At 46.3% G+C, this 26998-nt stretch overlaps 1 protein-coding gene across 3 annotated transcripts in view; it reads right to left on the bottom strand.

Annotated features, from left to right (window-relative positions):
* Positions 1-3421: 3421 nt before the first annotated feature.
* The window catches only part of BCL2L1 (BCL2 like 1), a 48156-nt gene continuing 24579 nt past the window's right edge, over positions 3422-26998 (bottom strand). Inside the window, exons 1-3 of one of the 3 annotated variants that reach the window (XM_069952530.1) lie at positions 12456-12776; positions 6574-7230; positions 3422-3813 (exon numbers count right to left, since the gene is read on the bottom strand). In XM_069952530.1, coding sequence (XP_069808631.1) covers positions 3676-3813; positions 6574-7077 — 642 coding nt within the window. In that variant the 5' untranslated portion in view covers positions 7078-7230; positions 12456-12776 and the 3' untranslated portion in view covers positions 3422-3675. Of the gene's footprint in view, positions 3814-6573; positions 7231-12455; positions 12777-26998 lie in introns of those variants that run through there. The other 2 variants (XM_069952531.1, XM_069952532.1) reach the window with 2 other exon arrangements.

The following is a 26998-nucleotide window of genomic DNA, read 5'->3' as shown; positions in this document are numbered from 1 at the left end:
GATCACCGATCAGAGATTTATGATCATTACTGCAAAATAATCAGGAATATTGGGGGTGAAATCAATCACTGCTAAAGGAAACCCCCCCGGCTGGATGGGCGCTTATTATTCCAGTTATGATGTGTGAGCCGAATTGGGGTCACCGACAGACTTGCACCTATGATGGTCGGAACGCCATTTTCTAACACAGAGCTCCAAATCCCCTGCACAGACATGTCCTGAAGCCACCACTAGGGGGAGCTTACTGCATACAGTGTATACAATGACTGCTGGAATATCAGAGAGTGGACAGACATACTAACATGTCCTGCAGCCACCACTAGGGGGAGCTTACCGCATATAGCGTATACAATGACTACTGGAATATCAGAGAGTGGACAGACATACTAACATGTCCGGCAGCCACCACTAGGGGGAGCTTACCGCATACAGCGTATACAATGACTGCTAGAATAACAGAGAGTGGACAGACATACTAACATGTCCTGCAGCCACCACTAGGGGGAGCTTACCGCATACAGCGTATACAATGACTGCTAGAATAACAGAGAGTGGACAGACATACTAACATGTCCTGCAGCCACCACTAGGGGGAGCTTACCGCATACAGTGTATACAATGACTGCTGGAATATCAGAGAGTGGACAGACATACTAACATGTCCTGCAGCCACCACTAGGGGGAGCTTACCGCATACAGTGTATACAATGACTGCTGGAATATCAGAGAGTGGACAGACATACTAACATGTCCTGCAGCCACCACTAGGGGGAGCTTACCGCATATAGCGTATACAATGACTGCTGGAATATCAGAGAGTGGACAGACATACTAACATGTCCTGCAGCCACCACTAGGGGGAGCTTACCGCATACAGTGTATACAATGACTGCTGGAATATCAGAGAGTGGACAGACATACTAACATGTCCTGCAGCCACCACTAGGGGGAGCTTACCGCATATAGCGTATACAATGACTGCTAGAATATCAGAGAGTGGACAGACATACTAACATGTCCTGCAGCCACCACTAGGGGGAGCTTACCGCATACAGCGTATACAATGACTGCTAGAATAACACACTATGCATTGAGCTTCCTATAATAGACTTGTATAGGGATTTGGTGCACTGTGTCAGAAAAATGGAGCTCGAACGGCTATAAAGATCTGAGAAAAAAACAAGTAAAAATTATTCGACATAGAATGTTACTTTACGCATAACAGAATCACAATAGTAACATCATACAATGTATTGTCTCATGGGTCAGACGCTCTATCCCTGGAAGCTGAGATATGAAGAGCTGTTTGCAAGGTCCTTACTGATATGACGGGAACACAGGTTACAATGAATTTACCAAGTTCTCCAGTCTCTCAGTGTGAGGAGCAGACAGCTCCTTAGATCTCAGCTTCCTGTATGCCTTTGGGTAGCACAGTTACCTGCAGTCACCCTAGGCTTTCGGTGTGTACCTCTTGGTTCTTAACGGTAGCAGGATACATGTCCAAACTCCTGGCAACTCTGTAGTCTGTTACTAAAGTTAGCTGTATATGGAACCGTCTGTAGTCCCATAGACTTGCATTGCAGCGACTTTAATCTGTTGCTAAAGTGGGCAGTATATAGAACTGTTGGCAGTCCCATAGACTTGCATTGCAGCGACTTTAATCTGTTGCTAAAGTGGGCAGTATATAGAACTGTTGGCAATCCCATAGACTTGCATTGCAGCGACTTTAATCTGTTGCTAAAGTGGGCAGTATATAGAACTGCTGGCAGTCCCATAGACTTGCATTGCAGCAACTTATCTGCTGCTAAAGTGGGCAGTATATAGAACTGTTAGCAGTCCCATAGACTTGCATTGCAGCGACTTTAATCTGTTGCTAAAGTGGGCAGTATATAGAACTGCTGGCAGTCCCATAGACTTCCATTTCGCTGTGGCATTGTCCCATAGGTGTGCACTGCAGTACAAGTTTATTGAACTTTCATCGATTGCATATACTGCATGCTTTAGCAGAGGACTACAGAGTTGCAGCAATGCAAGTCTATGGGATTTCAAGAAATTCCATATACTACCCACTTTAGTAGTAGACTGCTGAGCTCCCAGGACTTGGAGCTTGTTTCCTGCCACCATCACGAGAGGTACCCTTTAAAAGGGGTTGTCCAATATATGTAAAAAGCAAATTACAGGAGTGTAAAACAACTAAATAAAGCATACTCACCTCACCTGGTCCAATGCCGGCCCTCCAGTCCCCCGGGCGTTTACTTATCCTGAGGGTACGGTCTCTTTTAGCCAATCACTGAGGCTTAGGAACGTAACCAGCAAGAAGAGTAGGTCTTTAACGGTAGGACTGGGGGGGGGGGGGGGGGGGGGGGGGTTGGCACTGGACTAGGTGAGGTGAGTATGCTTATTTATTACATAGCCCTAGTATGCTGTAATCTGCCCTCTACAGGAGCTTTATATGAATACTTTATGGGCAGCGCTCCCTCAGGTTGGAGACCACCAGTGTATTAGTCATTTTTATGTAGATATTTTTAATTTGGTACCATATGCCAGGCTTTATGTAGGGGTGATAAAGCTATATGCCTATAGCGCCCCCTAAGGGTTATCTGCTGCTATTGGCTGGCATCTATGTAAAATCCACATTTATAGTTACATAAATAAGTCTAAACCAGGCGATGGAAGCGGCTGAGCCCGGATCGGTCACAGCTCTGGCCTTGCCATTACTTTTCTGATGCTTTTTAGCTCTGAGACCTATGATCTGGAGCCTTGTGAAGGAAACTGGTCCAGGAGCCAAGCAGGGTGCTTCTCGAGATGATGGGCCCCAACCTCATCCCAATACACCCCTCATATTGACAGGAGTCCTGCTCATCCCCAGGCCCCCCTCTCCTTCTTGCTAACACTGCAGTGCCTACGGAGAAAAGGATTTTGCTTCGTTAGGGAGGACGATAAGGCCGATTCCCCCATCATCCTCTATGTTTCCATTAGAGCAAACAACTTCAGCAAACCAGTAATAATGCCCTGCCATTAGGGACAATCATATACCCTGAAGCCGATGCTCCCGCCATGTGATAGCCTTGATGACCCAATCTCATTCTCTCCTGTGAGAGTCCTGTCCTTTGTGGACACCACTGGGTGGAGCGGAACGTGTTCCATCTCCTGAGACCCCCTCGTACTAGGCCAGACTATGTATAAGTTGGTGTAGTTACCTCCCATAGAAGAGTTAACTCTCCCCTGCTCTTGATCAGCTGCCCCAATAAAGAAATCCAAGGGGTAGGCGGCACCTAAACAATTACTGAAAACAATGGGCACAGGGTACAGAGAGGGACCCTCAGTGGAGGACTCCATGTTATCTCTGGACTCTTATACCCCCGGGACAATGCATTGTGGATCAGCCGCACAAACCTCCGAGACAAGGAAAGACAGTGACGACGTCCAAACTATTTACTCAGATGCAGATAATGGATCTGATCCACAGAATGAAGAGTTAAAAGAAGCTAACAAAGGGTTAATGAAGGGTGGGGTGTCCGCCCGCAGGGAGTCCTGGGGATTTTTTTTATAGTTTTTTTGCATTGCTGTTGGGACGTCCTGAACGATGAACTGGAACACAACATTCTTTGTCAAGGGTCAACATTGAGAACTCTCGCCTCTTCCTTCCGGCTCTCTCGGACTCTGGGGGGAGGTCTATCTGCGGACCATGTAGGAAGCCAGCAGGACCACTCCGGCCAGTGTCACTCCAGTCAGCAGCCACTTCCCAAAGCGTTCCTGGCTCTTTCTGGCTTTGGCTGCGGCGTCGCTTCCATACAGGCTGACAAAAGCTTCCTGTGGGGGAGGAAGAGGAGGTTAATAAAACAATGCTGTCTGGCCCGGGATCACCCCCCACGAATCAACTCTCATCATACCCGACTATGGATAGATGTGTAGACGGACACAAGGCCTCCACCAACTGAAACTACTACTCCCATCATGCCCGACACTCGTTCACTTGTTACCCCATGAGATTAGTACTGCTGGAGGGGTCAGTAAAATAAACCACATTGGGCTACTGCTATATGTGTAGTCACCGACCTGTGGGACAACTACAACTCCCATCATGCCCCAACAGTTTTAGTTCTTAGTCATTTGTTATCTTATCCCAGCTGGAGGAGTCTGTAGAAACTTATTTATAGGGGATCGGGGGCCGACCAATGACATTCTACAGATTGTTTCTGGAAACTGTCAGCAAGCTTGCTGACGCCCCTTACACCTTAGCGGAGCTGTATTATTTCCGGGGTGCAGTCAGTTTTTGAAACATGGCCGCTTTCTTCCAGAAACAGCACCTCTCGTCTCCAGTTTGGGTGTGGGACTTTGCAGCCGACTTGATTATTGATTAATTGTAATACCACACACCTCCTGAGGACAGGGGTGGCGCTGTTTTTGTATGAAAGTAGCTGTGTTTTCTCTAATCCTGGATGACCCATTTAATCTCCGTAGATGACTATACAGATCCAGAATGAGCTCTGCCCAGACACCAAACAAGCAGGGGATGCTGGTAGAATCATATCCTGCTAGTAACAAGGACAGGGCCGTGTCATCATCTCTGTATACCATCATCATGTTATTAGGTGATGTCATGGCAGGCGGCATAGTTTCGGGGCAGCTCTCCCTCTGTAGGAATGTCCCGGCCTCAGTGAGAACTGTTTACATGCGGCTACAGAAGCAGTGATCTGCGGAGCTGCTGGCTATGTCCAGGCATGACTCCCTGGCCTGTCCTCAGGAGTGTCCCCAGTGGGAGGTGAGGAGAAGACAATGACATTCCTGACATTGTTCTCTGACTAGTCATCACCATCGGTGAACACCTAACGGAGGAGCTGCCCGCCGGCTGCACCCTCTTGCTGCTAGGAGTGTCGTACCTTCCCTTATCCTGGTACATTACACCTTATACTCTAGCTACATCCAGAGCTGCGGCAGCTTTCTGTCATCTCTTCTCCCTGCTGCTGATTCAGGGTCTGCTAAATTTAGGTTTAATCTATAATGAAGGGGTTATCCTGTGTTATAGCCACTCTATAGGACAGGTGACAGCCAGGAGCCCATCTAACTTCCCACAATGCATCAGTCTAAGGAACGCCTCTCTTATTGCACTGCACTGTTACTAAACTACAACTCCCATCATGCCAGCTCTCAGGACTAGTAGTTATTGTATAGCAGGATCGGCCATACACCTTAGCCCACCGCAGGATGAAGCCGTAGTCACCTGACAGCTACACCTCCCCACCCCTTTGCCAGCGCAGGTTTGGCCAACGTTCTCAGGGTTGATCAGTATCCCAATGCAAAGCATGTCCTGATGTGTTGCATTCCAGGAGACGGAGCTGTGCAATGGTTTATACGCAGAAGGAAGTCATACGAGGTCAGGTGGCTCCACTGACATCACAGAGTCTTGTATAGACGTTACACAATTTAAAGGGGTACTCCAGCAATAGTCTTTTCTTTCATATCAACTGGTTTAGGAAAGTTATCTTTGTAATCTACTTCTATCTACTCCTTCCAGTACTTATCAGCTGCTGTATGACCTGCAGGAAGTTAGTATTCTCTCCAGTCTGATACAGTGATCTCTGCTGCCACCTCTGTCCATGTCAGGAACTGTCCAGAGCAGTAGAGGTTTTCTATGGGGATTTGCTGCTGCTCTGGACAGTTCCCGACATGGACAGAGGTGGCAGCAGAGAGAGGGCACTGTGCCAGACTAGAGAGAATACACGACTTCCTGCAGGACATACAGCAGCTGATAAGTACGGGAAGACTAGAGATTTTTAAATAGAAGTAATTACCAAATTTATAAATCTTTTAAACCAGATAATTTGAAATAAAAAAAATGGCCGGAGTCTCCCTTTAATGAGCATTACTTGTAAGGGAAGCTTTGGCACTGTCTTCCTGTCTAATTATTTTGTAGAGATCCTTCCTATACGACGCCCAATGTGTTTGATCACCTAGTAACGGTAGACGCGGTGGCTGATGGATACTTGGTAGGCACGCCAGCTGGCGCGCATAGATGGCAGAGGAACGGTCACCGTACCAAACTACATGGCGTACAAATACTACAGGGGGGAAGCAGCGCTCACAGCAAACAACATGAAGAGATTATAGTGAATGGCAAATGTGGAATTTCCCTTTGTCGTCAAACATCCCCTGGAGGTGAGAGGAACTGTGGGGAGTACATTGTTGGCAGCGGGCAGGGACTCTCCGCATCATGGCTTCCCGCAGGCGGGCTCTCTGCCAGGTACAGGGAGGGGCAGACATCGGCTTCCTGTCAGGTAAAGCTCAATGAGCATGAAGTGTACAAGTGTGTAAAGCCGAACCCCATCCATGCGTCCACGTCAGGGATTGTAGGAGGTGACATGCACAGTGTTATACAGAAAGTGATGACCCGGTACCCACCAACCATCCACATCCCTCGCCTATCTATTACCAGCTCTACATCTTCTACAATTCCCATCATGTCTAGGCAGCCAAAGCTTTAGCTCTCCAGGTATGATGGGAGTTGTAGTTGTGTAACAGCTGGAGGGCCTACCACCCCCTGCCCATCAGCCCCGTATGTCTGCTGCTCACCCAGCCTCCGTTGGCTTGTATCCATGGTCCTAGAGATGTGTCCAGATAGGTGGCCATCCACTCGATAATTCTAGGTATCAGAACCTCCATTTCCTTGTTTGCGCTTTCAAAGCACAGCGCCCCCCCAAAAGAGAAAAAAGCAACAACACGTCCCCAGTTTATGCCGTCCCTGAACAGCTCGTGCACCACCTGCTCGAAGCTCTGATAGGCCGTGTCCAGGGTGATGTGCAGCTGGCAGGTGAGGTCACTGAACGCCCTCCGATACCTCAGCTCAAACTCCTCTGAGGCTTCCAGCAGGGCCTGCAGCACATCTTCAGCCACCACGCCCTGCAGGGGTTCAGCGTTGTGGGCAATGGCCTGGGCGGCGGGCGAGGTGCCGTTCAGCAGTATTCCAGGCTCCGCATCGCTGCAGCAACTCGGGTTAAAGCCTTTCTGGGAGAGTTTTTTGCATATAAAGTTATGTACAAGATTCTTATTGCCGTCCATCCTCATGAGTGAGAACATAGCATGTCCTGGGGAAAGAGACACCGCTACATGGAAGCAGAGAGGGGGACGACCGGATGGCTGCAGTCCTGGTCCTGGCGTTCTCAGGGTAATGACATGATGAGCGGCACTCAGTAAATCCACAAGAACTGGACGAGCGATGGAAAAAACTGTCTGGAGAAAGAAACAAGAGCATCAGAAAGATGGATAGAGACACTACTATAATACTGCTCCTATATACAGGAATATAAGTACTATAATACTGCTCCTATATACAGGGATATAACTACTATAATACTGCCCCTATATACAGGAATATAACTACTATAATACTGCCCCTATATACAAGAATATAACTACTATAATACTGCCCCTATATACAGGAATATAACTACTATAATACTGCCCCTATATACAAGAATATAACTACTATAATACTGCCCCTATATACAGGGATATAACTACTATAATACTGCTCCTATATACAGGGATATAACTACTATAATACTGCCCCTATATACAAGAATATAACTACTATAATACTGCCCCTATATACAAGAATATAACTACTATAATACTGCTACTATATACAGGGATATAACTACTATAATACTGCCCCTATATACAGGAATATAACTACTATAATACTGCCCCTATATACAAGAATATAACTACTATAATACTGCTCCTATATACAAGAATATAACTACTATAATACTGCCCCTATATACAAGAATATAACTACTATAATACTGCTCCCTATATACAGGAATATAACTACTATAATAATGCTCCCTATATACAGGAATATAACTACTATAATAATGCTCCCTACATACAGGAATATACCAACTATAATACTGCCCCCTATATACAGGAATATAACTACTATAATACTGCTCCCTATATACAGGAATATAACTACTATAATACTGCTCCTATATACAGGAATATAACTACTATAATACTGCCCCCTATATACAGGAATATAACTACTATAATACTGCTCCTATATACAGGAATATAACTACTATAATACTGCTCCTATATACAGGAATATAACTACTATAATACTGCTCCTATATACAGGAATATAACTACTATAATACACGAACTGGAGAGAATGGAACCGCTGCACATCCCATCTATGGCTGATACTAATGCCGCTAGGCCTATATTAAAAATCAACACAAGAGTGTCTGTATATGAATTGATCAAGCCATATTGCCCCGTGTACCACCGCGCAGGTCCTCTGGTCCTCACGGGTCCCTACGCTATGCCCTCATCCAGGCTTGTGCTGTTTGGGGGCGACCTTCTCCGCCGGCGGTGCTGGCCGGGTTCTGGTGTGGTGTTTTTGGGTCTGGTCCTGTGGCATGGGGGTCGCAGGGCCGTCCCATGGCCCCCGTTCCCTGGCTGTGCGCGCCTGCGGGGTTGGTGGCCACTGACTGGCACGGTGTGGACTTAGTGTAGGGACCCATGTGTATCAGATACCGGCACGAGGTACATGGGGCAGTATGGCTTGATCAATTCATACACAAAATTCTGATGTGTTTTTTATTTAGCATAGGGGCACTAGTATCAGCCATAGGTGTGAGGTGCAGCACTCTGTTTCTTCCCTGAACCGCATAACTACTATAATACTGCCCCTATATACAGGAATATAACTACTATAATACTGCTCCTATATACAGGGATATACTACTATAATACTGCTCCTATAAACAGGAATATAACTACTATAATACTGCTCCTATATACAAGAATATAACTACTATAATACTGCTCCTATATACAGGAATATAAGTACTATAATACTGCTCCTATATACAGGAATATAACTACTATAATACTGCTCCTATATATAGGAATATAACTACTATAATACTGCTCCTATATACAGGAATATAACTACTATAATACTGCTCCTATATACAGGAATATAAGTACTATAATACTGCCTCCTATAAACAGAAATATAACTACTATAATACTGCTCCTATATACAGGAATAAAACTACTATAATACTGCCCCCTATATACAGGAATATAACTACTATAATACTGCTGCTGTATACAGGAATATAACTACTATAATACTGCTCCCTATATACAGAAATATAACTACTATAATACAGCTCCTTTATACAGGAATATAACTACTATAATACTGCTCCTATATACAGGGATATACTACTATAATACTGCTCCTATATACAGGGATATACTACTATAATACAGCTCCTATATACCGGAATATAACTACTATAATACTGCCCCTATATACAGGAATATAACTACTATAATACTGCTCCTATATACAGGAATATACTACTATAATACTGCTCCTATATACAGGAATATAACTACTATAATACTGCTCCTATATACAGGAATATAACTACTATATTACTGCCCCTATATACAAGAATATAACTACTATAATACTGCTCCTATATACAGGGATATAACTACTATAATACAGCTCCTTTATACAGGAATATAATTACTATAATACTGCTCCTATATACAGGGATATACTACTATAATACTGCTCCTATATACAGGGATATACTACTATAATACAGCTCCTATATACAGGAATATAACTACTATAATACTGCTCCTATATACAGGAATATACTACTATAATACTGCTCCTATATACAGGAATATAACTACTATAATACTGCTCCTATATACAGGAATATAACTACTATAATACTGCTCCTATATACAGGAATATAACTACTATAATACTGCTCCTATATACAGGGATATACTACTATAATACTGCTCCTATATACAGGGATATACTACTATAATACAGCTCCTATATACCGGAATATAACTACTATAATACTGCCCCTATATACAGGAATATACTACTATAATACTGCTCCTATATACAGGAATATAACTACTATAATACTGCTCCTATATACAGGAATATAACTACTATAATACTGCTCCTATATACAGGAATATAACTACTATAATACTGCTCCTATATACAGGAATATAACTACTATAATACTGCTCCTATATACAGGAATATAACTACTATAATACTGCTCCTATATACAGGAATATAACTACTATAATACTGCTCCTATATACAGGAATATAACTACTATAATACTGCCTGTTACCCCAGGAAAAAAGCTCTAGGATCTTGGTCCATACAAATCTACCCTCCAGCAATCTTCTGTTTGCTGCCTGTTGTCAGGGAAATTCTGTCTCTAGTACCAGTGAGGTCAGGACAGAACACAGGAGGTGGGGTTTAGCTTGTGCTATGGGCAGAGGGGAAGAGAAAAATCAAGTTGCCTGCTCCATATGATACCGTCATTAATGAAGACTATTGGCGGTCAGAGGGGCAGCTAAGACCCCCATCAAAGAAAGCACATCAATACGATCAATATGCTAGAGCACTTTACTTCTCTGCTGTCACTTGTTCATTCCAGAACCACAGACTAACAATGGAGCTGCCGGGATTTAGGACACATCCCTGTGTCCACTAAAGGTAAATCAAGGCTTCCCTCTCATATCTCACCACATGTAGTGGAGAATACTATGAATCTATCTGACCCTCCATTTACCGCTACACAAAGTCGCACAGGGTCACACACGACGCACAGGGTCACACACGACGCACAGGGTCACACACGACGCACAGGGTCACACACGACGCACAGGGTCACACGGCTTGTGGAGATTTTACAAGAAAAGTGATTCAGAAAGCCAACATCCTAGACGATTAGGAAACCCTGCAATACAGTGTACTGAGGTGATGACACATCCGCCATCTCTGTACTCCGGCCAGAGGTCACATGACCAGCCTGGGCAGGACAGAAGGCATGCTGGGACTTGTAGCTCCAACTCCCCCAGCTACAGGCTGATGTGGACTCCTGTTAGCTCACTGGACTCTACCAGGTATCAGCCGCCTGCTGCACAACTACAACCCCCAGCGGCCGAGGAGCCAGGTACCTCACCCGTCTACAGCTGCTGGGATCTACTACTACCAGGATGCATGATGGGAGTTACAGCAGCTGGAGCTGTAGGGCATGGTGGGAGTTGTAGTCCTGCAGCAGCTGGTAGGGTATGCTGGGAGTTGTAGTCCTGCAGCAGCTGGCAGGATAAGCTGGGAGTTGTAGTCCTATAGCAGCTGCAGGGTATGCTGGGAGTTGTAGTCCTATAGCAGCTGCAGGGTATGCTGGGAGTTGTAGTCCTATAGCAGCTGCAGGGTATGCTGGGAGTTGTAGTCCTGCAGCAGCTGGCAGGGTATGCTGGGAGTTGTAGTCCTGCAGCAGCTGGCAGGGTATGCTGGGAGTTGTAGTCCTGCAGCAGCTGTAAGGTATGCTGGGAGTTGTAGTCCTATAGCAGCTGTAAGGTATGCTGGGAGTTGTAGTCCTATAGCAGCTGTAAGGTATGCTGGGAGTTGTAGTCCTATAGCAGCTGTAGGGTATGCTGGGAGTTGTAGTCCTATAGCAGCTGTAGGGTATGCTGGGAGTTGTTATCCTGCAGCAGCTGTAGGGTATGCTGGGAGTTGTAGTCCTATAGCAGCTGTAGGGTATGCTGGGAGTTGTAGTCCTATAGCAGCTGTAAGGTATGCTGGGAGTTGTAGTCCTGCAGCAGCTGTAGGGTATGCTGGGAGTTGTAGTCCTATAGCAGCTGCAGGGTAAGCTGGGAGTTGTAGTCCTGCAGCAGCTGTAGGGTATGCTGGGAGTTGTAGTCCTATAGCAGCTGCAGGGTATGCTGGGAGTTGTAGTCCTGCAGCAGCTGGCAGGGTATGCTGGGAGTTGTAGTCCTGCAGCAGCTGGCAGGGTATGCTGGGAGTTGTAGTCCTGCAGCAGCTGGCAGGGTATGCTGGGAGTTGTAGTCCTGCAGCAGCTGGCAGGGTATGCTGGGAGTTGTAGTCCTGCAGCAGCTGGCAGGGTATGCTGGGAGTTGTAGTCCTATAGCAGTTGTAAGGTATGCTGGGAGTTGTAGTCCTATAGCAGCTGTAAGGTATGTTGGGAGTTGTAGTCCTATAGCAGTTGTAAGGTATGCTGGGAGTTGTAGTCCTATAGCAGTTGTAAGGTATGCTGGGAGTTGTAGTCCTATAGCAGTTGTAAGGTATGCTGGGAGTTGTAGTCCTATAGCAGCTGTAAGGTATGTTGGGAGTTGTAGTCCTGCAGCAGCTGGAGGCCGCCGCTATGGGAGATGACAGGCCGGGCCCGAGGGGGCGTTCCCTCCCGCACACAGACCCCGGGATCAGGCGCACACCCCCCGGCTGAGGAGCGAGGCTTCCTGGGAGACTACACTGAGGGTCCCCCGGGCCCTGCGCCCTGCATATAGTGTAGCCCTGCGCCCTGTATACACCCCCCGGACAGACAGACAGGGACGAGGCCCCGGATACTCACAGTGCACGGCTGTCACTCCGCGGACACGGCTCCCACTCACCCCCTCACACAGACGCTCTAGTCCCCCAAGCTCCGCCCCTTCCCTTGGTGACCGGGGGAGCCAATCAGAAGACAGTACAGTGAGAGGGCCGTTGCCCCGGCAGCTCCCCGCAGACCTGCAGCGCACGCCAGACTACGTTTCCCGAGATCCTTCACTTTCCTCTGACGTCAGGATGACGCAAGAGCGAGCGTAGGCGGAGGGGGTGCATGTGAGAATACGTGACTATAAAATACTGCGTCATGCTCGGGGCCGCCATTTTGTCGTAGACCTAAAGTATTCGCCTGGAAAACAGTGAATAAGAATATTTTAGAATGTGAAGCAAATCCTGTATGTGTACTTTATGTTTATTAACCCCCTCTTAACCAGCTCTTGCAGAACTACAATTCCTAGCATTCTTTGGGTGTGAGGGCATGCTGGGAATTGTAGTTTTGCAGCAGTTGGGAGATCACTGCTAGAAACAAATACAGTGATGACAGGATTATTATCCATGTATCCTTGCACTGTTGTCAGTTTCTTGTCCACAGATAATCTATGTGTCTATGAAGGATCCATCCACCATGTACACTACACGTATATCCTGTTCCTTCCAGATCTATTAAAAAAAAACAGTAACTCTTTATGCGACATCTTTTCCCATAGGTAATTATGTTCATTCTTTTTCTTTTTGTTCATTTCTTTCTAGTGTGCCCTCTCTCCTGAATCATATAGACCCCCTAACTAATACAGACCCCAGACCAGACCCCTAAACTAATACAGACCCAGACCAGACCCCTAAACTAATACAGACCCCAGACCGGACCCCTAAACTAATACATACCCCAGAACAGACCCCTAAACTAATACATACCCCAGAACAGACCCCTAAACTAATACAGACCCCAGACCGGACCCCTAAACTAATACAGACCCCAGACCGGACCCCTAAACTAATCCAGACCCCAGACCAGACCCCTAAACTAATCCAGACCCCAGACCAGACCCCTAAACTAATACAGACCCCAGACCGGACCCCTAAACTAATAAAGACCCCAGACCAGACGCTCTAAACTAATACAGACCCCAGACCAGACCCCTAAACTAATCCAGACCCCAGACCAGACCCCTAAACTAATCCAGACCCCAGACCAGACTTCCTAAACTAAAACAGACCCCAGACACAACCCCTAAACTAATACTGACCCCAGACCAGACCCCTAAACTAATACATACCCCAGAACAGACCCCTAAACTAATACATACCCCAGAACAGACCCCTAAACTAATACAGACCCCAGACCGGACCCCTAAACTAATACAGACCCCAGACCGGACCCCTAAACTAATCCAGACCCCAGACCAGACCCCTAAACTAATCCAGACCCCAGACCAGACCCCTAAACTAATACAGACCCCAGACCGGACCCCTAAACTAATAAAGACCCCAGACCAGACGCTCTAAACTAATACAGACCCCAGACCAGACCCCTAAACTAATCCAGACCCCAGACCAGACCCCTAAACTAATCCAGACCCCAGACCAGACTTCCTAAACTAAAACAGACCCCAGACACAACCCCTAAACTAATACTGACCCCAGACCAGACCCCTAAACTAATACAGACCCCAGAACAGACACTTTAACTAATACAGACCCCAGACCCCCTAACTAATACAGACCTCAGACCAGACCCCTAAACTAATACAGACCTTAGACCGGACCCCTAAACTAATACAGACGCCAAACCAGACCCATAAACTAATACAGACCCAAGACCCCTAAACTAATACAGACCCCAGACCAGACGCTCTAAACTAATACAGACCACAGACCAGACCCCTAAACTAATACAGACCCCAGACCAGACCCCTAAACTAATACAGACCCCAGACCAGACCCCTAAACTAATACAGACCCCAGACCAGACCCCTAAACTAATAAAGACCACAGACCAGACCCCTAAACTAATACAGACCCCAGACCAGACCCCTAAACTAATACAGACCCCCAGACTAGACCTCTAAACTAATAAAGACCCCAGACCAGATCCCTAAACTAATAAAGACCCCAGACCAGACCCCTAAACTAATACAGACCTTTGACCGGACCCCTTAACTAATACAGACCCCAGACCAGATCCCTTAACTAATACAGACCCCAGACCTGACCCCTAAACTAATACAGACCCCAGACCAGATGCTCTAAACTAATACAGACTCCAGACCAGGCCCCTAAACTAATACAGACCCCAGACCAGACCCCTAAACTAATACAGAACCCAGACCAGACCCCTAAACTAATACAGACCCCAGACTAGACCCATAAACTAATACAGACCCCAGACTAGACCCCTAAACTAATACAGACACCAGACTAGACCTATAAACTAATACAGACGCCAGACCAGACCTCTAAACTAATAAAGACCCCAGACCTCTAAACTAATACAGACCCCAGACCAGACCTCTAAACTAATACAGACCCCAGACCAGACCTCTAAACTAATAAAGACCCCAGACCAGACCCCTAAACTAATACAGACCTCAGACCGGACCCCTTAACTAATACAGACCCCAGACCAGACCCCTAAACAAATACAGACCCCAGACTGGACCCCTAAACTAATACAGATGCCAAACCAGACCCATAAACTAATACAGACACCAGATCCCTAAACTAATACAGACCCCAGACCAGACCTCTAAACTAATACAGACCCCAGACCAGACCTCTAAACTAATAAAGACCCCAGACCAGACCCCTAAACTAATACAGACCTCAGACCGGACCCCTTAACTAATACAGACCCCAGACCAGACCCCTAAACTAATACAGACCCCAGACTGGACCCCTAAACTAAGACAGATGCCAAACCAGACCCATAAACTAATACAGACACCAGATCCCTAAACTAATACAGACCTCAGACCAGACCCCTAAACTAATACAGACCCCAGACCAGACCCCTAAACTAATACAGACCCAAGACCAGACCCCTAAACTAATACAGATGCCAAACCAGACCCATAAACTAATACAGACCCCAGACCAGACCCCTAAACTAATACAGACTTCTGACCTGACCCCTAAGCTAACACAGATGCCAAATCAGACCCAGAAACTAATACAGACCCCAGACCAGACCCCTAAACTAATACAGACCCCAGACCAGACCACTAAACTAATACAGACCCAAGACCAGATCCCCTAAACTAATACAGACCCCAGACCAGAACCCTAAACTAATACAGACGCCAAACCAGGCCCATAAACTAATACAGACCCCAGACCCCTAAACTAATACAGACCCCAGACCAGACCCCTAAACTAATACAGACCCCAGGCCAGACCCCTAAACTAATTCAGACCCCAGACCAGACCCTTAAACTAATGCAGACCCCAGACAAGATCCTCTATACTATTACAGACCATAGACCAGACCCTCTAAACTAATACAGACCCCAGAACAGACCCCTAAACTAATACAAACCCCAGACTAGACCCCCTAAACTAATACAGACCCCAGACTAGATCCCTAAACTAATACAGATCCCATACCAGACCCCTAAACTAATACAGACCCCAGACCAGGCCCCTAAATTAATACAGACCTCAGACCGGACCCCTTAACTAATACAGAGCCCAGACCAGACCCCTAAACTAATACAGACCCCAGACCAGACCCCTAAGCTAATACAGACCCCAGACCAGACCCCTAAACTAATACAGATCCCAGACCAGACCCCTAAACTAATATAGACCCCAGACCAGACCCCTAGACTAGTACAGATCCCAGACCAGACCCCTAAATTAATACAGACCCCCAGACCAGACTCCTAAACTAATCCACACCCCAGACCAGACCCCCTAAACTAGTACAGATCCCAGAACAGATTCCCAAACTAATACAGACTCCAGACCTGACCCCTAAACTAATACAGACGCTAGACCAGACCCCTAAACTAATCCAGACCCCAGACCAGACCCCTAAACTAATACAGACCCCAGACCGGACCCCTAAACTAATAAAGACCCCAGACCAGACGCTCTAAACTAATACAGACCCCAGACCAGACCCCTAAACTAATCCAGACCCCAGACCAGACCCCTAAACTAATCCAGACCCCAGACCAGACTTCCTAAACTAAAACAGACCCCAGACACAACCCCTAAACTAATACTGACCCCAGACCAGACCCCTAAACTAATACAGACCCCAGAACAGACACTTTAACTAATACAGACCCCAGACCCCCTAACTAATACAGACCTCAGACCAGACCCCTAAACTAATACAGACCTTAGACCGGACCCCTAAACTAATACAGACGCCAAACCAGACCCATAAACTAATACAGACCCAAGACCCCTAAACTAATACAGACCCCAGACCAGACCCCTAAACTAATACAGACCCCAGACCAGACGCTCTAAACTAATACAGACCACAGACCAGACCCCTAAACTAATACAGACCCCAGACCAGACCCCTAAACTAATACAGACCCCAGACCAGACCCCTAAACTAATACAGACCCCAGACCAGACCCCTAAACTAATAAAGACCACAGACCAGACCCCTAAACTAATACAGACCCCAGACCAGACCCCTAAACTAATACAGACCCCCAGACTAGACCTCTAAACTAATAAAGACCCCAGACCAGATCCCTAAACTAATAAAGACCCCAGACCAGACCCCTAAACTAATACAGACCTTTGACCGGACCCCTTAACTAATACAGACCCCAGACCAGATCCCTTAACTAATACAGACCCCAGACCTGACCCCTAAACTAATACAGACCCCAGACCAGACGCTCTAAACTAATACAGACTCCAGACCAGGCCCCTAAACTAATACAGACCCCAGACCAGACCCCTAAACTAATACAGAACCCAGACCAGACCCCTAAACTAAAACAGACCCCAGACTAGACCCATAAACTAATACAGACCCCAGACTAGACCCCTAAACTAATACAGACACCAGACTAGACCTATAAACTAATACAGACGCCAGACCAGACCTCTAAACTAATAAAGACCCCAGACCTCTAAACTAATACAGACCCCAGACCAGACCTCTAAACTAATACAGACCCCAGACCAGACCTCTAAACTAATAAAGACCCCAGACCAGACCCCTAAACTAATACAGACCTCAGACCGGACCCCTTAACTAATACAGACCCCAGACCAGACCCCTAAACAAATACAGACCCCAGACTGGACCCCTAAACTAATACAGATGCCAAACCAGACCCATAAACTAATACAGACACCAGATCCCTAAACTAATACAGACCCCAGACCAGACCTCTAAACTAATACAGACCCCAGACCAGACCTCTAAACTAATAAAGACCCCAGACCAGACCCCTAAACTAATACAGACCTCAGACCGGACCCCTTAACTAATACAGACCCCAGACCAGACCCCTAAACTAATACAGACCCCAGACTGGACCCCTAAACTAAGACAGATGCCAAACCAGACCCATAAACTAATACAGACACCAGATCCCTAAACTAATACAGACCTCAGACCAGACCCCTAAACTAATACAGACCCAAGACCAGACCCCTAAACTAATACAGACCCAAGACCAGACCCCTAAACTAATACAGATGCCAAACCAGACCCATAAACTAATACAGACCCCAGACCAGACCCCTAAACTAATACAGACTTCTGACCTGACCCCTAAGCTAACACAGATGCCAAATCAGACCCAGAAACTAATACAGACCCCAGACCAGACCCCTAAACTAATACAGACCCCAGACCAGACCACTAAACTAATACAGACCCAAGACCAGATCCCCTAAACTAATACAGACCCCAGACCAGAACCCTAAACTAATACAGACGCCAAACCAGGCCCATAAACTAATACAGACCCCAGACCCCTAAACTAATACAGACCCCAGACCAGACCCCTAAACTAATACAGACCCCAGGCCAGACCCCTAAACTAATTCAGACCCCAGACCAGACCCTTAAACTAATGCAGACCCCAGACAAGATCCTCTATACTATTACAGACCATAGACCAGACCCTCTAAACTAATACAGACCCCAGAACAGACCCCTAAACTAATACAAACCCCAGACTAGACCCCCTAAACTAATACAGACCCCAGACTAGATCCCTAAACTAATACAGATCCCATACCAGACCCCTAAACTAATACAGACCCCAGACCAGGCCCCTAAATTAATACAGACCTCAGACCGGACCCCTTAACTAATACAGAGCCCAGACCAGACCCCTAAACTAATACAGACCCCAGACCAGACCCCTAAACTAATACAGACCCCAGACCAGACCCCTAAACTAATACAGATCCCAGACCAGACCCCTAAACTAATATAGACCCCAGACCAGACCCCTAGACTAGTACAGATCCCAGACCAGACCCCTAAATTAATACAGACCCCCAGACCAGACTCCTAAACTAATCCACACCCCAGACCAGACCCCCTAAACTAGTACAGATCCCAGAACAGATTCCCAAACTAATACAGACTCCAGACCTGACCCCTAAACTAATACAGACGCTAGACCAGACCCCTAAACTAATCCAGACCCCAGACCAGACCCCTAAACTAATACAGACCCCAGACCGGACCCCTAAACTAATAAAGACCCCAGACCAGACGCTCTAAACTAATACAGACCCCAGACCAGACCCCTAAACTAATCCAGACCCCAGACCAGACCCCTAAACTAATCCAGACCCCAGACCAGACTTCCTAAACTAAAACAGACCCCAGACACAACCCCTAAACTAATACTGACCCCAGACCAGACCCCTAAACTAATACAGACCCCAGAACAGACACTTTAACTAATACAGACCCCAGACCCCCTAACTAATACAGACCTCAGACCAGACCCCTAAACTAATACAGACCTTAGACCGGACCCCTAAACTAATACAGACGCCAAACCAGACCCATAAACTAATACAGACCCAAGACCCCTAAACTAATACAGACCCCAGACCAGACCCCTAAACTAATACAGACCCCAGACCAGACGCTCTAAACTAATACAGACCACAGACCAGACCCCTAAACTAATACAGACCCCAGACCAGACCCCTAAACTAATACAGACCCCAGACCAGACCCCTAAACTAATACAGACCCCAGACCAGACCCCTAAACTAATAAAGACCACAGACCAGACCCCTAAACTAATACAGACCCCAGACCAGACCCCTAAACTAATACAGACCCCCAGACTAGACCTCTAAACTAATAAAGACCCCAGACCAGATCCCTAAACTAATAAAGACCCCAGACCAGACCCCTAAACTAATACAGACCTTTGACCGGACCCCTTAACTAATACAGACCCCAGACCAGATCCCTTAACTAATACAGACCCCAGACCTGACCCCTAAACTAATACAGACCCCAGACCAGACGCTCTAAACTAATACAGACTCCAGACCAGGCCCCTAAACTAATACAGACCCCAGACCAGACCCCTAAACTAATACAGAACCCAGACCAGACCCCTAAACTAAAACAGACCCCAGACTAGACCCATAAACTAATACAGACCCCAGACTAGACCCCTAAACTAATACAGACACCAGACTAGACCTATAAACTAATACAGACGCCAGACCAGACCTCTAAACTAATAAAGACCCCAGACCTCTAAACTAATACAGACCCCAGACCAGACCTCTAAACTAATACAGACCCCAGACCAGACCTCTAAACTAATAAAGACCCCAGACCAGACCCCTAAACTAATACAGACCTCAGACCGGACCCCTTAACTAATACAGACCCCAGACCAGACCCCTAAACTAATACAGACCCCAGACTGGACCCCTAAACTAATACAGATGCCAAACCAGACCCATAAACTAATACAGACACCAGATCCCTAAACTAATACAGACCCCAGACCAGACCTCTAAACTAATACAGACCCCAGACCAGACCTCTAAACTAATAAAGACCCCAGACCAGACCCCTAAACTAATACAGACCTCAGACCGGACCCCTTAACTAATACAGACCCCAGACTGGACCCCTAAACTAAGACAGATGCCAAACCAGACCCATAAACTAATACAGACACCAGATCCCTAAACTAATACAGACCTCAGACCAGACCCCTAAACTAATACAGACCCAAGACCAGACCCCTAAACTAATACAGACCCAAGACCAGACCCCTAAACTAATACAGATGCCAAACCAGACCCATAAACTAATACAGACCCCAGACCAGACCCCTAAACTAATACAGACTTCTGACCTGACCCCTAAGCTAACACAGATGCCAAATCAGACCCAGAAACTAATACAGACCCCAGACCAGACCCCTAAACTAATACAGACCCCAGACCAGACCACTAAACTAATACAGACCCAAGACCAGATCCCCTAAACTAATACAGACCCCAGACCAGAACCCTAAACTAATACAGACGCCAAACCAGGCCCATAAACTAATACAGACCCCAGACCCCTAAACTAATACAGACCCCAGACCAGACCCCTAAACTAATACAGACCCCAGGCCAGACCCCTAAACTAATTCAGACCCCAGACCAGACCCTTAAACTAATGCAGACCCCAGACAAGATCCTCTATACTATTACAGACCATAGACCAGACCCTCTAAACTAATACAGACCCCAGAACAGACCCCTAAACTAATACAAACCCCAGACTAGACCCCCTAAACTAATACAGACCCCAGACTAGATCCCTAAACTAATACAGATCCCATACCAGACCCCTAAACTAATACAGACCCCAGACCAGACCCCTAAACTAATACAGACCTCAGACCGGACCCCTTAACTAATACAGACCCCAGACCAGACCCCTAAACTAATACAGACCCCAGACCAGACCCCTAAGCTAATACAGACCCCAGACCAGACCCCTAAACTAATACAGATCCCAGACCAGACCCCTAAACTAATATAGACCCCAGACCAGACCCCTAGACTAGTACAGATCCCAGACCAGACCCCTAAATTAATACAGACCCCCAGACCAGACTCCTAAACTAATCCACACCCCAGACCAGACCCCCTAAACTAGTACAGATCCCAGAACAGATTCCCAAACTAATACAGACTCCAGACCTGACCCCTAAACTAATACAGACGCTAGACCAGACCCCTAAACTAATACAGACCCCCAGATCAGACCCCTAACCTAATGCAGACCCTAGACCGGACCCCTAACCTAATACAGACCCTAGACCAGACCCCTTACCTAATACAGACCCCATAAACTAACAAACCCCATACCAGACCCTCTAAGCTTATAGACCCATGACCAGACCTCTTATATTAATACAGACCTCCCCCAAGCTAATACAAATTACTATGCAAATCCCCAAAACTAATACAGTCCACTGGCCACACAACCGAAACTAATACAAACCCCCCTAAAGAAATACCCCAGACCAGACCCCCCCCCCTTAAGCTAATATGGATCCTTCATCAGAGCCCCTAATAGTGCGTTTACACAGAGAGATTTATCTGACAGATCTTTGAAGCCAAAGCCAGGAACATTCTATAAACAGGGAGCAGGTCATAAAGGAAAGACTGAGATTTCTCCCCTTTTCAAACAATTCCTGTCTTTGGCTTAAAAAATCTGTTAGATAAATCTCTCTGTGTAAACGCACTATTAGGCATCAATATCTAGCATATTTATAATTCACCTTTTTTTTAATGTAGTTTTCTTAGTAAAATTCTAAGTTTTTGGTCACTGGGTGTCACTGTTTTGAGCTCCACTGCCAGTTGTCAGTAACAGAAAGTCAATAATTATAGCAGTTTTGATGGTGACCAGAAAGTGAGGAAGGGAGAGTGATAGCTCTGCTCCTATGCTGTCAATCACAGTGCAGGGAGAGAACAACAGACATCAACTCCACATTAGGGAATCTCCTGACTAGGACTGGTTGATTAATCAAATTAATTTGATTTATTCATCTAGATAAAATCTAGAGAATCGTTTTTTTTTTTTTTAATAATCGTTTTAAAAGAAAAAGTGTGCTCTAACCTGCAGGGGGAGCAATGGCGCTCCGGGCAAGCTGCTCTTCATGCAGGTCAGATCACCCCCTGCTGGGCTGCCTGTCCGCACCCAGGAGATTGCAGCCACCACAGCCTCCATCCACCCACCCACAAGATAGCCGCCAGCACACACAAGATGCCTGCCCACACCCAGGAGAGCGCCACCGCCCCCAAACAAACAATCACTCAATACTGTTGCTACTACTACTGTTCCTGATACTACTACCCCCACTCTTGATACTACTACTTCCAATACTGCTACTACTACTCCCACTACTATTGCTGCTGCTGCTACTACTACTCTCACTCCTGATACTACTATTCCCATTACTATTGCACCTACTACTCACACCTGATACTACTACTCCCAATACTGCTTCTGCAGTGTCCCAGAACAGGCCCTCTTATCCTCACACTTTTATTATAACCGGTTCTGTTCTGGAAAGCTATGGTCCACTGCAAACTGCGTGTATTGTCACCCCCCTGCAGTATTCAGGTCTGCTATTCCATTAATTTCTTGTATGTATATTCAGGTATCAGTGCCTAATGGTATTATGTCGCCCCCCAGTGTTCAAGTATGGTACTTCTCATGTATATTTCACTGTATATGCCTAATGGTGTGATGATGCAATGGCTGGATGTCACGTGACTGTGCCCTGTTGCCATGGTAACTCCAACGGTCATCGAGCTATGGCTGGCGTTACCATGTGACTTCCTCTTCTACCTCAGTCTTGTTCTTCACCTTCAGGGGACAAGTTGTGTGTGTTCTCTCTCCCTGCTAAAAGAGAGAGGCCTGCGTGTGCTCTGCTGCTCCAGTCCACTGGCTGTGTTCCTGTCTCAAGATTCTCATCTGGGTGCTGATTCTTCAGTCATTCCTCTCATCATCTTCTCTAATCATTAACAGCAAGTATTTCATTCAAGTCTCATTCCACCCAGCATCTCAACTTCAGTTTCACTACTACTCCCATCATTCAGCACGCTACTCTCACAGCCTATTGCAGCATCACCCATTACTCTGCCTTATCCAAGTCTGCCTTATTCCTGGTTGCATCCGGAGAGACTGTTGCTACTAGTTACCACCGTTACAATAAATATACAACTACCGTTGTTTCTGAACCTTGGCATTGGTGTGATAATTGGTGCCCTGACTAAGGACAACGAGGAATCGCATGCCTAGTCTCCGCTCGGTCAGGAGCCCGGTTTCCAGCTGCAATCCCTTGTGCCTAAACCGTGACAACCATCTAGCTAGCAGCTGCCCCGGTTCCTGCCCGCAACAACACCCTCTCAGCGGAGTGGCCCCTAGGGGCCCGGGCATCGCACTTCCACTACTATTGCTACTACTACCCACACTCCTGATACTTCTACTCCAAATACTGTTCCCACTACAATTGCTACTACTCTCACCACTATTGCTACTACCACTGATACCTTCTACCTACTTTTGATACTACTCTCGCACCTGATACTACTTCTCCCATTAATATTGCTACTACTACTTCCACTACTTATGCTGCTGCTGCAACTACTACTACTACTCCTCTCACTCCTGATACTACCACTCCCTCAACTAATGCTACTACTACTCCCACTGCTATTGCTGCTATTACTACTCCTACTCCTGATACTATTTCGATTACTATTGCTACTACTATTGTTTAAGTCCCAGATTCTGTTAACCAGTAGGATTTCTCCTTTCTTCTCTCCTATCCTGTCTTTTATATCCCGTTTCTTTATTGCACTCTTTTCACCCAACCACAGCGTATCTTACACGCTGGTTAGGAAGTTAGTCCCTTGGGTGAAGGAGGAGTCTTAGCTGAACTTTGGTGGAGAAAGGATGCAACTCAGATAGCTCTCCACAGTGGTCCTACCTGGGCCATGGCCCTCTGCCAGGTCCCCTCTACAAGTGTGAGTTCTAGTCAAGGCCCCGCAGTGGTGGGACGCAGAGCAGAGCTCCCGTACAACCTTCTTTCTTGAAGCATCAAACAAACTATGTGATGCATTGTTAAGCCCTTCAAGAGAAGACTAGCCAACAGATAACCTCAACCCACGCCAAGGACAAGGAGTAACTACAGTGCAGGACAGTATCCATAAGAGAGCCAAAGAGCTAGTAACTGATTCGGGTGTTACGTAAGTTACGTAAAGTGTATGAACTCCATCTTGCAACGCGGGTGTATTTAGGAAATCCTAACCATTCCGCTCATCCCAGGTAACAGGTTCTGGGGCCTGTGTCACCCATTGGTACGGTTCCACCAAAGCTAGTGGGCATTAGGTGGTGTGAAGACTAGAGGAAAGGTCGAAACACAGGCACAGGTTGTTTCTTCTTCTTCTACAAGTATTCTTCTATGCACTCCAACATCCTGGCAGAGCACATTACTACTTGGGTTGAGACTCTCATTGCACTCTCCTCTCTACTACATCAGTACAACTTTATCAACTCTACTACATCCTACTCAGCACTTCTCATACAGATCTGGTGGTTCTATGCTATGTGTTAGGGCCATATTACATAGCCTGATATCCTGGGTAAGTAGCGCCATTCTGCTAGATTGGCGCTCGCTTACAGAGCTTATTATAAGGCTCGATCAGCCATCAGTCGCACATCACTGTTAAACATAGAGATGCATGGCCGGTGGCCGATTTTTGAACATGTAGAGAGACATTGATCAGTTAATGGGGGAGATTTTGCAAGGGAGAAGTAGTGTGGGTATTATGGCTTAGAGCAGTATAGCATAACTTTTTTTTTTTTTCACCCTGCGGCACCACAACTGGATAATGTTCTAAAAAATACTAAAGAAACGTCATTCAGTGACTCACAGGTGACGTATTCTTTGATCTGAGGCATCACTTTCCTTTTCCTTTCCATCTGGCCCAGACCACCATAATGATTTCTTCCAGCTACAATTCGTCTCTTCACAACCTACCAGACAGACATCTTAGGCTCCACATTTTTTCAACAACTTGCTTCCTTTTTTTCCAACCAATAAGGCTTGCGCACTGGCAGCCTTTTCATTGGCTGGAGCGCATCACATGGCTTGGCTTCCAGCAAGCTCAGCCAATCAGGGCTGAGCAAGCTGGAAGCCATGTGATGCGCTCCAGCCAATGAAAAGGCTGCTGGTGCGCATGTGCACCAGCAGCCTTTTCTCTCCCATTCACTCTCAATGAAGACGCCGAAGAGGAAGAAGACCCGGACCGCCCCCCAGCTCTGACGTCACCCGACACCAGAGAAGAGGACCGTGACGACCATAATAGGTAATGTATACATTCTTTAACTTCCGGGGTGGGGGTCGGGGGTCGGAAAGTGGGGGAAGGGGGCCAGACCGGGTATTTAACCACATTACAAAGTTATATAACTTTGTAATGTGTGTTAAATAAGCCCAAAAAAATTTTCGCCGGAGTTGTCCTTTAAATTCAAAAATGCTACCACGATTGGCACAATTCTAGCTAAAGTAGTGCTGTTTCTGACTGCTAGTGTGACATGAAGCTAATCTGGCAAGAACTGTGCCAACCACAGTAAAACTTAATTATTTAATTAACTTAATGGTCAAAAATGATGATATTGTAGCCGAATTTTAGAAAAATCTGCACCAATCATGTCAATTGTCAATTTAGAAAAATCTGCACCAATCATGCAGTCAATTTGCAGTAAAAAAAAAAAAAAAAAAAAAAAAAAAGCACAATTTTAGAATTTGCACCAATTGTGTAATTATTGAACGTGAATTACTGTTAAATATTTTTGTTTTTTTGGAAAAAATTACCTTAATCAAGGAAAAATGCATTAAAAACATACACAAAAGCCATTTCTCAATATAAGTATACATTTAGTGTCCCACTAAGTTTTCTACTCTCTCAGGGTCACACCAAAGGGGATGAAAGAGATTGTATTGTGTATTTTTCCCCACTAGGTGTCACTGTTGTATTTATTGTATGTACTGTACTATGCACGGATGAAGGTCCAAGGGTTAAAGGGGTTATCCAGCGCTACAAAAACATGGCCACTTTTCCCCTACAGTTGTCTCCAGTTTGGGTGGGGTTTTGAAACTCTGTTCCATTGAAGTAAATGGAGCTTAATTGCAAACTGCACCTGAACTGGAGACAACAGTAGGGGGAAAAGTGGCCATGTTTTTGTACCGCTGGATAACCCCTTTAACTGTTTCATGTCACGTGTCATGTTTCCTCCTGTCACAGGTGCAGGCTTGTTTCCCTCACTTTTTCTCCTGTCCTATCTATTCTCTCTCACCCACACACAGACCCACCAATCACACACTAGCTAAGATACCCCTACAAAAAGTGTCAGGGCTGCAGCGGCGTCCCGTGCTCCGGGCCGTCGTCGCACCCCCTCTCTGTCCTATGCAGCCGTTGGTGTCCCTCTGCATGGACCCGGCGCTGCTGCTAGTTCGGCCCCTGGGGGCGTCTCACCTCGCCCCGCCTCCTAGGGCGCGCGCGTGCCGGCTGTCACAGATT

Source organism: Dendropsophus ebraccatus, chromosome 14, assembly GCF_027789765.1.
Source record: "Dendropsophus ebraccatus isolate aDenEbr1 chromosome 14, aDenEbr1.pat, whole genome shotgun sequence".
Lineage (NCBI taxonomy): Eukaryota > Metazoa > Chordata > Amphibia > Anura > Hylidae > Dendropsophus > Dendropsophus ebraccatus.
Note: the sequence above shows the minus strand (reverse complement) of the source record. Positions and strands in the feature narration are given on the sequence as shown.